We start from the raw sequence: 12,444 nt of genomic DNA on the forward strand, positions 1-12,444 counted from the left end.
CAAATATGATAAACAGAAATATTTTACATATCTTGGTCTTGATAGGCTTATTCTACAAAAGATTTTTAATCAGCAAGCTCCTTCAGCTACCCAAGTTTCTTATGGTAAGACTTCTTCACAGACTCATGGTTTGAATAACAACACTATTTACGTGTAAGTGGCTCCATTCTGAACGCCCAAATTTCATATCACAATTGCAGTACTATGCTTCCCAAACCTAGGGCACTGATACAGCTATAAAGGCATCACTATCCTTTCGGCTCCTCAATCAAATTGGTTGCGCTGCCTACTAGGACTTGCATTTCTAGCAATGAATTGTCTTCTCTCTGTCTCCTCTGCCAAATGCTCCATCAGGACCTTGCCATCATTCACTTAAGCTGCATGGACCTTTCAATTCTGAAATAGTGCAGCATCTGTGCCGTGTCAGCTTGCTTAAACTAGGAACCAGATTTCCCAGAATCCCCTTCCCCGTATGGTTCTTGTCTATAGAGCTGGCGGAAAGGAATTTATAGGACATGAGGACCGCAGACATGAAGCAGCAGCTTTTACCCTCTGAAGGTCTTTTTCTGGTCATCAGTGGCAGGACTGATGCAGAAATGCCTGTGAGTTCCAGCCTGTCCTCATTCACTTTGACTCCACCTCTGGCTCTTCCCAACTGTGCTGTCCCTGCTGACCACAGGGCCCTTGATCCCTGATGGGGCTTGGCTCTGGACCCACAGAGGAGGCAGTCATGTAGAGGCAACTGCTTTCCATGGGCCTCTCCATGAAGGCCCCCTTTTGGGTGGTGCTGGACATGCCTGTCACTCTGTCACTGTTCAGACCCCCTGACCCTCCTTCTGCCCCTTCACTTCCATAGCTCCCCCACCACTATGTAAAGTGCTAGTTCCTGTAACCCTTCTCCGATAACGCTCCCGCTGACTGCTTCCCTGAGCTTTTAAAAAACTGAGATACAGTTCACATTTCTAAAAATGTACAATTCTGTGACATTTAAGACATTCGCAGAAAGTTGTACCACCACCACCAGTATCTATTTCCAGAATACTTTTATCACCACCCCCAAAAGATATCCTGTACCCATTAGCAGTCACTCCCTATTCTCCCTCCCTCTCTGGCCCCTGGCAGCCACTTACCTGCTTTCCATCTCCATGGATTTGCCTATTCTGGACATTTCATAATAAATACAATCATATAATAGATGCTTTTTATGTCTGGCTTCCTTCACTTAGCATAACGTTTTCAAGGCTCATCCATGTTGTATTATGCATCAGTGCTTCATTCCTGTTTATAGCTGAATAATATCCCATTGTATGGATAGGCCACATTTTGTTTATCCATTCATTGTTGATGGATACCTGGGTTGTGCCCACCCACTTTTGTTCATTATGAATAATGCTGTGATGAACATTCATGTATTTGATATAAAAATTGGTACCTAAAAGTGGGCTGCTGCTGTCATAAAAACTAAAACATATAACCTTGTCTTTTGGACTAGGCAGCAGGCAAAATTTATAGAAGCATTAGAACCATATTAGTGGAGGCTGGAGAGGCAGTAAGGAATTGTTAGCAGAGGCTGCATAAAGGGAAAGTCATGTTTTGCAGTCATGAAACAACTGGGAAAACTGGCATCTACACTGACTTGGAAGTTAGAAAGTGTACTTAGTAAATGTATGCATGTGGCCAAGGAGGTTTCTAGGCAGGAGGTTAAAAGTGCCAATTACCTTACTTTAACTGGGTATGAAAAAGTACACAAAGAGAAAGGAGCTTAAGAGAGAAGTGTTCTGATTTTCCAACTTGAATTTAGAAGAAATAAAGAAAAACTAGGACCTGTTGGGTTGGAAAATAAAATTATATCTCTAGTTTCTCTTAGCAGCAAGAGTCTCAGAGTAAGAACTGGTTGCAGGGTAGAGATCACATCAAGGGTGGGGCGGGAATACCCTTGGGAAACCTCTCAGAAATATTAAGGTAGTGCCTAGCAAAGCAGATCTTCTCTCTCAGGTAGAAAAAAGCTTTCAAGTATCTTTGGGGCTCTAGTCCACAAAAGCCTTGTACAACTAAGTGGAAAGGGGTCTGCCTTGAAAAGAACTGTGGATATGGCTTTTGGGGCATGTAGGCACCCTCAGTAAGACTTATAGAACACCTGCCAAGTTTTTTAAGGGAATTGTACCAGCTTAAGTGTTCCCAGCTTGGATTAAAGGGACAGACACAGTCCAAAATGAAAGAAGGCCTCTGGGTCCCCAATTTTTCTGGGCAGAAAGCAAGCTAAGAAAGGTAATCAGCTGCAACTATAGGGTATTTTTTCTGTAAAAGGAAGGTGCTCTCTGAAAGCAGAGCCAAGAGCCACAGAGCCCAAAGGGTTGGGGGTACCACTCCCAGGGATCAGAGTTGGGTCCTAACTTAGGAACATTCCCTTTTCCCACTTTAGGGGGCACTGGCCCCATGCACTTAGCTGGATTTCTGACCCATTCAGGACCAGTGACTGCAAGGTACCTCCATCTCACCCCTTTTGAACAAGAGTATCTATTACAGTTACCCCATTCTTACTGCACCACAGGATGTTAAGTCTATGGGGTAGATGGTGTGTTTTTCTGTTCCTAGACCTTTGGATCAAGAGGGCCTGCGCCTGAGAAAGCCCCATCTCTATCTAGACCTAATGCTGTGACTGGTGAGACTATGAGTGTCCTTGGAGGGGTAAACATTTTGGCCTGGGAAGCACCTGAGTGCACTGGGGTCTCCTCCTATGGACCCTAACCCATGTCAGAAGTCTGGGCTCCCCTGCCAGAGAAGGAGGAATGAGACGCTGGTCAACAGCTCAGTTGCAGATGTGAGGGAAGCATTGGGACAATGCAGCATCAGTCAAGCCTCAGAAGATGGCAGCAAGATGAGTGACCCCAGGCCAGACCAGCAGAAGGACCACCCAAGTGAACCCAGCCTTTTCAGGTAAAATATGAGCAAATACATGGTTATTTTAAGCCACTATCTTCTGGGGCAGCTTATTACAGAGCAATAGAAACTGACACAACTACATACTAGAAGCCAGACTCCTAATTTTGCCTCAAAACAATTATTTTCCTCAGACCTAGGTGCAACAAATTATTGAACAGATATTGTGATGACTCTGTTCAGTTGACTAAACCTAACCATCTTTCTTCCTTTTTAAAAAATCTTCTTGGTCTCCTCCCAAACATTCATCAAACTTGGTAAAGATGTGGTCACTAATTAAATCATTTTCACAAAAATCACAAATGATTTTCTAAATTCAAATGTAATGCGACAATGGAGACTGTGCTTCAGCCCCCCATACTTGTCCTTCAGAAGTGCTGGGAATGTTGCTGGCCACCAGTGTCAGCTGTCAGCTTTCTGTGAATCACTCTAGCCCAAAGGAAAGAGCTGCCTTGCCCAAAGTTGCACCCCCTTCCTGGTGAGCAGACTGTACCCAATGACTGGCTGATGCAGAGGTACAAAGGCCCAGCCCCCTTACCCCAGGGAGAGGGTGCTAAGCAGCCATCCCAATTCAGGGTGTCCAGCAGGGTTGGCTAAGGCCTGTGGTGACTGCGTCACAGCCCAACTTCCTTCTCCATTCAGTGCTGCTGCCAATCCTTCTCCCCGAGGTGCTGATCCAAAGAGATCTGCCCAGTAAACTTCATGCAAGCTAATCTCCAGCTCAGAGTTTGCTGTCTCATCAGCAAAAATGGCCTCTCCTGACCCTTCATTCTTGTGTGCTACCTCTCTGATTTCAAAGTTATATACTTCCTCTTGGTGCCTTCCTTTACCTCAGACATCATACTATGGTTGTTTTCCTGTCTTTTGATTCGAGTCTTATTCTTGTGTCTTTAATGTATGCGAATCCCAAAGTTAGTTCTCAGTTCTGTGCTACACTCTCACACTTGGAAATACCCTCTATTGTCTTAGTCAGTTCAGGCTGCTATAGCAAAATACCACAGATTGGCTTCAACAGCAAACATTTATTTCTCATAGTTCTGGAGGCTGGGAGATCCAAGATCAAGGTGCCAGCAAATGTGGTGTTTGGTGAAAGCAACTTCCCGGTTTGCAGATGGCTTCTTTGCTGTGTCCTCACATGGCAGAGAGAAGGCTCTGGATTCTCCTTTTCTAATAAGAGTCCTAATACCATCAGGGGACTCTCAGGACTTCATCCCTCTCATGACTTCATCTAACCCTAATTATCTCTCGAAGTCCTTACCTCCAAATACAGTCACGCTGGGGGGTTGGGCTTCAATATAAGAATTTGGTTGGGGGAGGGGGATACAAACAATCAGCCCATAGCATCTATTATCAAAGCTTTAACCTCTACAGAGATGATCATCAAATTTTATGTCTAACCCTAACTTCCCATCTGAGATCAGTTCCACATGTTCCTGGACATTTCTATTTAAATATATCACCACTGCTACAAAAATTTTTTTAAATATATTTAAAAACAAACGCAGCATCTCTCCCAATCTGCAGCCTCTTCTAAACCTGCACCTGGCACCACTCTCCTGGCAGACTTAAAATACTGGAGGCATTCTTCACCAGTGATTTTGAGCTCTTTTCCATCCAACACATGCAGGGAATAACATCTTTCCACTGAACAGTAGTTCAGCACAGCAGTAAATCGCAGTAATTCGGCACAGATCAGAAGCTCGAAGAGGGACTAGAAATATAGTTTAACTAAATATAGTGATCCTTATGTACACATCATCTCCCAGCTTTCCTGCCTCTGTGCTTTTGTTCATTCCTTTAGTCTCCCAAAATGTTATCTGCCTCCACTGAATTTTTTAAGATTTATTTGACAGAGAGAGAGAGAGCGAGCAAGCAAGCAAGCACAAGTAGGGGGGAGCGGGCAGGCAGAGGAAGAAGTAGGCTCCCTGCTGAGCAAGGAGCCTGATGCAGGGCTCAATCCCAGGGCCCTGGCATCATGACCTGAGCTGCAGGCAGATGCTTAACCGCCTGAGCCACCCAGGCGCCCCGCCACTGAATTTCTGAAGCACTTATTATCTATATTAATTTATTGTTCTCTACTTCTAACCAACCTTCCTTTCTTCTCTCCTAGGCTACCTGCATGCTTCCTCTGTTCCACATTAAGAAAGTGCCCTTTTAGTGATCTTCTATGCTTTTGTTATTCCCCACGACTGGGACCCAGCAGATGCTCAAAGTGTGCTTCTTATGCATGACACTGTACCTTGCATAAATCATTTAACCTGAGACATCACTTTCTTTACTACTAACATGGTGTTGAAATAGGGGGCACCAGGGTGCCTTAGTTGGTTAGGCATCAGACTCTTGATTTTGGCTTAGGTCATGATCTCAGAGTCATGACATCAGGCCCTGTGTCAGACTTCACACTGGGTGGGGAGTCTGCTCAAGATTGTCTCTCTCCCTCTCCCTCTGCCCCTCCCCTCACCTCTCTCCTTCTCTCTCTCAAAGAAAAAAAAATCTCTAGTTCATCTTCTAGATCTACATTTTATAATTCTCTGAGTGATGCTTAGCACCATAATTTTTCTCCCTCCCTTCTACTTCTGAGATGGTCCTCTCACTCATGTCCACAGACTTGATCCCTGGCCCAGAACTTGTCATGACCACCCAATTCTAGACACCCAATTCTACGAACATTCTCCACCAGTCTTCTTTGGAGCCTCTCTAGGCATGCTCTTCAGGCAGAAAATCAGCAAAATAAAAATACCACATTATCAACTCTTAGTTATAAAAAAAAAACCCACAAAACTTACCAAATAATAAAGAAATGAGAGGTTGGTTGCAGCTGCACTTTTCACTCTACTGTCCTTTTTTTCAAACATTTTTAAGGTCTCTACAGCCTAGAAATGAAATATCTGGAAGTTACGACCATTGTAATATGACAGTATTCAGGCTTAAGGTTGGGGTAAAGATCAGTGTATATAGAGTATTAGGCCAGGGAAGGACACAAAGGGGGTCTTAATATGTTTAAGAAAACAGATGACAAGATGAGAATTTCATTTGAGAATTAAAATTTATAAAAAAGAATTCAAAAACCCTAAAAATACAATAACAAATTAAGAACATATTAGATGGGCTTAACAGCAGATCAGATACAGCTGGAGAGCAGTAAATACTGGGCCTTGTGAGTCTTATGGCACAGTTTAGTTTTTATCTTGCATAATGGGGTATAAGTGAAGTTTTACCTAAGAGACACAATCAAATTTGCTCTTTACAAAATAATTCTAGAATTTCTGCTTCTGGCTATCAGAGACCAGCCTATAGAAGACCATTCTACAGAGAACAATTAGAAAAGTTATATTAAAATACTACAAATATCTTTTGAAGACACCAGAGAACTACTGAGGCAACCAGAATCTGAATGTCAAGATCCCAGAAAATGTTCAGACTAAATAAGCAAACCAAAAACAGAGGCTAAGAAAAGGTCTCAGGAAAGAACATAAGAGACATAAGGGAACACAGTGAAAAGGTCTGAGATGTAACTGGAGTTCCAAAAAGGGAAGAAAGACTAATGGTGGAGAATTTTCCAAAACTGATGACAGAAACTAATTCTGGAAGTATTACAAGAAATTATCTTAAGTAGATCCAAATATAATTATATTCTCAAGCCATGAGAAATGAAAGTGCATTTTAAGCACTTGGCCAGTCTGAGACAATCCTAACCAAACAGGATATTTGGAATGGTCAAAACTTTGCATGAAAGGTGAGTGAGTACACAACCTAGAAATGCCTGAGAAATAACAGAAAAAAAAGTGGAGGAAGGCAATGGGTTTTCCTTCCTTCCTTCAAAATACATTTACTGAATAGAAAATGCTTGGCTTCTTGGCACCTTCTGCTCTTAAAGAGAGTTGAGTCCAACCCAAAATCCTACTTTAGCTTTTATGATGGTTAAGAGCTGCTAATATTGAAAATATCTGACAAATCTGCGTCATGCAAGTGTTTGACCTCAAATGAAGTACCATTAAATGTACTGACTCAATTTTGTTACGGGTAAAAGATTCTAAAATACTAGATTCTACATATATTGGTTATAATATAGGCAATTATTCTTTTCAAGGGTTTTTGATTATTTTAAAGAAAACCACTGGAAGTTTCTAGGCTAGTAGTTTATAATTCTACAAAGTAAACCCTGGAACAAAATAGACCCCAACATCATATGCTCACTTTTGAGATTCTGTTTCTCACTTACTTTCTTGGAAGAATCTTTGACAGAATTGCCAAGAAGTTCCTAAAATGCACCTCAAAATTATTGCTGCTTACATTGTTCATCCTGTAGAAGTTATCTCACTGACTCTTTACACAATCTCCACGGCTATTAATGTAAAAGTCACTGCTGTTTTGAATCTCTAGGTTTTATAGGCTGCGTTTCACTTTGAATAAGAATTGACAATGTTTTAATCTTTACTTTTAGAGTGTGTCATAATAATATAATGTGTTAATTTAAAATATAAGGTACATGAATAGGTGTAACTCACATATCCATTAAATTTCTCTGAAGTAAAGTACAGAGGGAAAGAAACTGTTTTCTGATATTTATGACATCCATAAAGCACATTATCAAAAGCAAACTAACAACAACAATAATTAAAAAAAAAACCATAATGCTATATAGTTTACATCATTCCTTTTAGAAACAACTATTCATATTATAGTCAAGAAAATGTCTTAGTTTTTTTTTAAAGATTTTATTTATTTATTTGAGAGAGAGAATGAGATAGAGAAAGAGAGCATGAGAGGGGGGAGGGTCAGAGGGAGAAGCAGACTCCCCACCGAGCAGGGAGCCCGATGCGGGACTTGATCCCGGGACTCCAGGATCATGACCTGAGCCAAAGGCAGTCACCCAACCAACTGAGCCACCCAAGCGCCTGAAAATGTCTTAGATTTTTAAATTTTCATCTTTGTTACTTGTGGGTGATTAGTAACAAGACTTTAAGACTACATATAACAACTAATTGTTCTTCCCTCAAAAGGTTACTATGAATTCAAATATATAAAAAGCAATGCAATCCTAAGCCACTATTTAAAAGAAAAACAGAAATATTTTGACCTTTACAACATTCATTTAAAGATTTATTTATTTATTTGAGAGAGAGAGAGAGAGAGAGCATGAGTGTGTGAGGGCGTGAATGGGGGGAGGGGCAGAGGGGAAGGAGAGAGAAAAAATCCTAAGACTCCCTGCTGAGTGTAGAGACTGAGATCATGACCTGAGCCAAAACCAAAAGTCGGCCACTCAACTGACTGAGCCACCCAAGTGCCTCAAACTTTACAACATTCATTAAAAAATAGCTGAGAGAATAAAAACATATTTCATATTTTAAATTTCTAAACTATAAATTACTCTTAAAAAGCTACAAAATTATTCTAATAAAGGGAACAGTTCCAGGATATCTAGCTTTAAAATGGGCGGTTTTCAAAACTGTTCTTTACATGTTCGATAAATGCATAGCCAATATTTGTTTTTAAAAATATTATACAATTCATTTAATTTACAAGTGAAACTGATAAAAGTCCACCTAATAAAATTAAATTTAGAGTTAAACAGCAAAACAAATAATGAAATAATGAAAATTAACATTGTTAGTTTGGGTTGTGTTTCTTTCCCCCCCCCAACAAATGATTAGGAAAATAGATATATCCCCATTTTGGGTTTCTTTAGTGAAAGATGCCATCTACCTACTGGTTTCTGCATTCCACTGCATCTGTCCATACATTATCACTGGCCTTCAGACCAAAATTCTTCATTTCATCTACCTTTGGCTTTTTAGTGGATTCCTTCTCTACTACAAAGGTGACTAGAAAACAGCACTATCATCGCAAAGAAACATACTCTGAGATTTCAGCATCTTTACTCAGCTATAGAATTATAACCTCATAGAAGAAGGCCTACATTTTTCTCTTTTATTTTGAATTGTTAATAAAGTAGTCCTCATCAAATGATCATTCTGAGTTATGTCAACCCAATCCCTTTTAACTTAACAAGGTTCCTTTCAACTAAGGTTATATTATACCCACCTCATCATACTTACAATATACAAATAAAAGAAACACAAAGTCAAAGCAGCAATGTTGAAAAGAAAGCAGAAATTACATTTTTAAAACATAGGTACACTAAAATCTTGAAAATGCAAATGGAGCATAAGGTATTTTAAATGAGGATAGCTAGGAAAGCAGCAAACAATATGATTTGGGTTAAATGAATTTTAAAATGAAAAAAAGAGTTTATCCTTTAACGGACAGTTTTAAAACATAAACCGTGGTAATACATTGTTAAATCTTTCTATAAAGACCATTTAAAAATAAAGTATCAAGAGAAAACTGGCAAACACGGTTTTCTCTATTTTGTCACCTACACAGTACTTATCACACACATAAAAATTATTTTTTTGGTGCATAGATGACTTTGGCAAGATAATAAAGACCAATTTGTCTGACTTCACTTCCACTGGAAAAGCATTACAACAGTTATAGTTATCACTGGCATTTTTAATGACCATGAGTGTGACAATCAAATGACACAACAGACATAAAGGTACTTTGAAAGTCTTTTTGGTGCTTTACAAATGCCAAAAAAGGTTAAGCATACTAAATGCATATATACAATGGAACCAGTCCATGGGACTGCATTATATTAATCATATAATGATTGTATGAACCCTGAGGCTGTATCACCCCCTTCCTCCAGAAAGGAGTTAGTCATTTCTGTTGTCTCCTAGACAAAAGGAAGGCCCTTAGGTAGGAAGAAAAACTGAAAACACAGGCTTGGGAGAGGATGCAGGAAAGATACTGTGGCTTCCTCTGGCCCTACCTCTCTGGGTCTAAACTTGGGAGGAGCTGAGTTTTCCAGTTGTGGGCACATTTGACACTAATCATTGGTTTTATGAACCAGGATATCAAGTTTCATTCTGTTTACTCTCTTCTGTTATCACCACCCCCATCCTTCCTTTTTAAAGCTGTCTATTCTTCTAGGTCTTGTCACAACTAGGTCTCATTTGAGAGAGACTACTGAAGGTGAAGTACCCATTCCATTTTGACCTAAGGTAGCAAGGTAGCAGTGGTACCAGCAAGAGATCCTGGAGCATTATGAAACTATGTATAGCAATGGGACTCTTTTATGTCCAATGCAATGTTAATGAGTAAATCAAATATACAAAACAGGTAACAGGAAAGCTGCTCTGATAAGAACAGGAGATGGAAGCATCAGGCTACCAGTTGGGCTCCTGGCCTTTTCTGATTCTAAAATACCTTACAGCTTTAGGTAACAGTTTGAAAATTTCTACGGGAAAGTTGATCTCTGCACTAGAATATGGTTTAGTAATTTAGGAACCATGCTTTACATGAACAGTATTTACATGCGGACAAACAGGACAAACAGGTCAAAATTAAAGTAATACTGTATTATTGGAAACGATGTTAAGACAAGTAAAAACATTACTCAACTTCAGAATAATCACAGATAACAATATTCTAGAAAAAATTGCCCAAGATTATTGCTTTCATCAGTTAACATATAAAACGTCATCTAAAACTTTTAAAAACTTACTTGGTTAAAGTCCTTTTGTCTCAAGTATGTAATTGCCTTGTTTATTTCCAGATCATTTGCTAACTCTACATATTGAGACGCTTTCACAACTTCAACACACCTATAATGGAAAGCATAAAAAAGTTATTTTATTTTGTTTTGGCATATTTATATTGTTGGCGGGTTCCTTATTACTTTTCAAAACAATGTTAAAGTGCCGCTTGTGCTATCTAAGGCTAAGCACCTGATTTTTTCCAATTCAGGGAGTAAGTTACTGAATTCTTCAGTTCTACACTAATCTTATCTAAATTTCCTTTAGTTTATTGTCACATCTAATTATGTACGGTATTTTAAATAAAATTGGATTGATATGCATGGTCTCATTTTTTAATTAACTACTAAAACAATTCCAATTTGTAACAGGTAAAAGTATTTCTAATGTATGTTCTGCTGGTGAGAAAAATTCTATAGAACTTGTAAAATATGTTCATGTCCAACTTGAACGGACTATCATAGATCTGTTCCCCAAAGCACACAGAACATTTGTTTTTAACTACGTATCAGACACTGCACTAATTCTTTTATAAGCATTATCACATTTAATCCTCACAACAACCCTGAAAGATAGGCATGATCTCTCTTTTATGGATAAGAAAAGGGAAGATCTGAGATCAAACATCTAGAAAACTGTCAAGTAAGAATTTGAACCCAATTTTTATTGATACCAAAATCCACCGCACCAAGACTGTTCTTCAAATTGAGGTCAACTGAAATCACTTTAGTTGATCATGACCCTTATTTAAAAAAACAGAACATATAAAATATCAAAGGGCATCATACATAATAAGGACAAGGACTGTTTCATGCAACTTGTTTCAGTAAACAATGTAAAATAAATTTCTTACCAAGGTTCTGGTTCAAAAATATTTCAAATCCAATGGCCTGGACAAAGGATTTTTTTTTAAAGATTTATTTATTTTTATTTAAGAGAGACAGAGAGAGAGAGAGAGCATGAACATGGTGGGGAGTGGCAGAGGGAGAGGGAGAGAGAGAATCTCAAGCAGACTCCCCACTGAGGGCAGAGCCCAATGTGGGGCTCAATCTCACTACCCTGAGATCATGACCTGAGCTGAAATCAAAAGTCGGACCCTTAACTGACTGAGCCACTCAGGCACTCCTGGCTTGGACAAACAATTCAAAAACATTAAAGCAGAAGATCCCTTTCTTCAGGTAGAATCTTATTTTATCCTCAACTTGTCAAAGAACTTCACTTTGCAGGGGGATATAGGACGTGAAGCTCTGCCTGCACAGTACCCCTCTGAATGGCCCCCTGTCCCCAGCCCTACCCCAACAAAGTAGCCTATAGACATGGCTAAGAGTGCAAGGGCTCCAAGAGAATGATCTGGAAACCAATGATACACCAATGCATTCAGCAAACATTTGTTGAATGTCTACTAGACGTCAGACATTATATTTGGTACAGGGGCTAAAAGGATAAACAAATTACGGTTCATGCCCTTACAGGGGAAGCAGACCAGTAAATTAAGTTCTGTGTAAGAACTAGTATAAAGGAATATAAGAATGCAGCGGTAGAGACTCTAAACCAGACTGGGGAAAGGTATTCAGAGATATCTGCCACTCAGTTTGAATCTAACTTTTTATTACTTACAAGAGACACACCTTAAATTAAGAACATAGAATCATCAAAAGTAATGTGGAAAAAAGAAATAGCACTAACCAAAAGAAAACAGACAATGCAAACTTTAAGGCAAGAGACATTATTAGAAGTAATAAAGGGCACTGCTTAATAAAAAAGGCTTATTAATCCACCAGGGATATACCCCTATTCTAAATCTTCATGCACCCAGGGGTGCCTGGGTGGCTCAGTCATTAAGCGTCTGCCTTCGGCTCAGGTCATGATCCCAGGATTCCGGGATCGAGCCCCACATCAG

General features: G+C 39.5%; 1 protein-coding gene across 2 annotated transcripts in view; it reads right to left on the reverse strand.

Annotated features, from left to right (window-relative positions):
- Positions 1 to 12,444, reverse strand: part of IFT88 (intraflagellar transport 88) — a 145,755-nt gene that overhangs the window by 68,621 nt on the left and 64,690 nt on the right. The window contains exons 15-16 of one of the 2 annotated variants that reach the window (XM_027590104.1): positions 10,514 to 10,613; positions 5,727 to 5,813 (exon numbers count right to left, since the gene is read on the reverse strand). In XM_027590104.1, the coding sequence (XP_027445905.1) occupies positions 5,727 to 5,813; positions 10,514 to 10,613 (187 nt within the window). The remainder of the gene's footprint in view (positions 1 to 5,726; positions 5,814 to 10,513; positions 10,614 to 12,444) is intronic. The other variant, XM_027590106.1, reaches the window with a different exon arrangement.

This window comes from Zalophus californianus, chromosome 3 (assembly GCF_009762305.2).
Source record: "Zalophus californianus isolate mZalCal1 chromosome 3, mZalCal1.pri.v2, whole genome shotgun sequence".
NCBI classification, from domain to species: Eukaryota; Metazoa; Chordata; class Mammalia; order Carnivora; family Otariidae; genus Zalophus; species Zalophus californianus.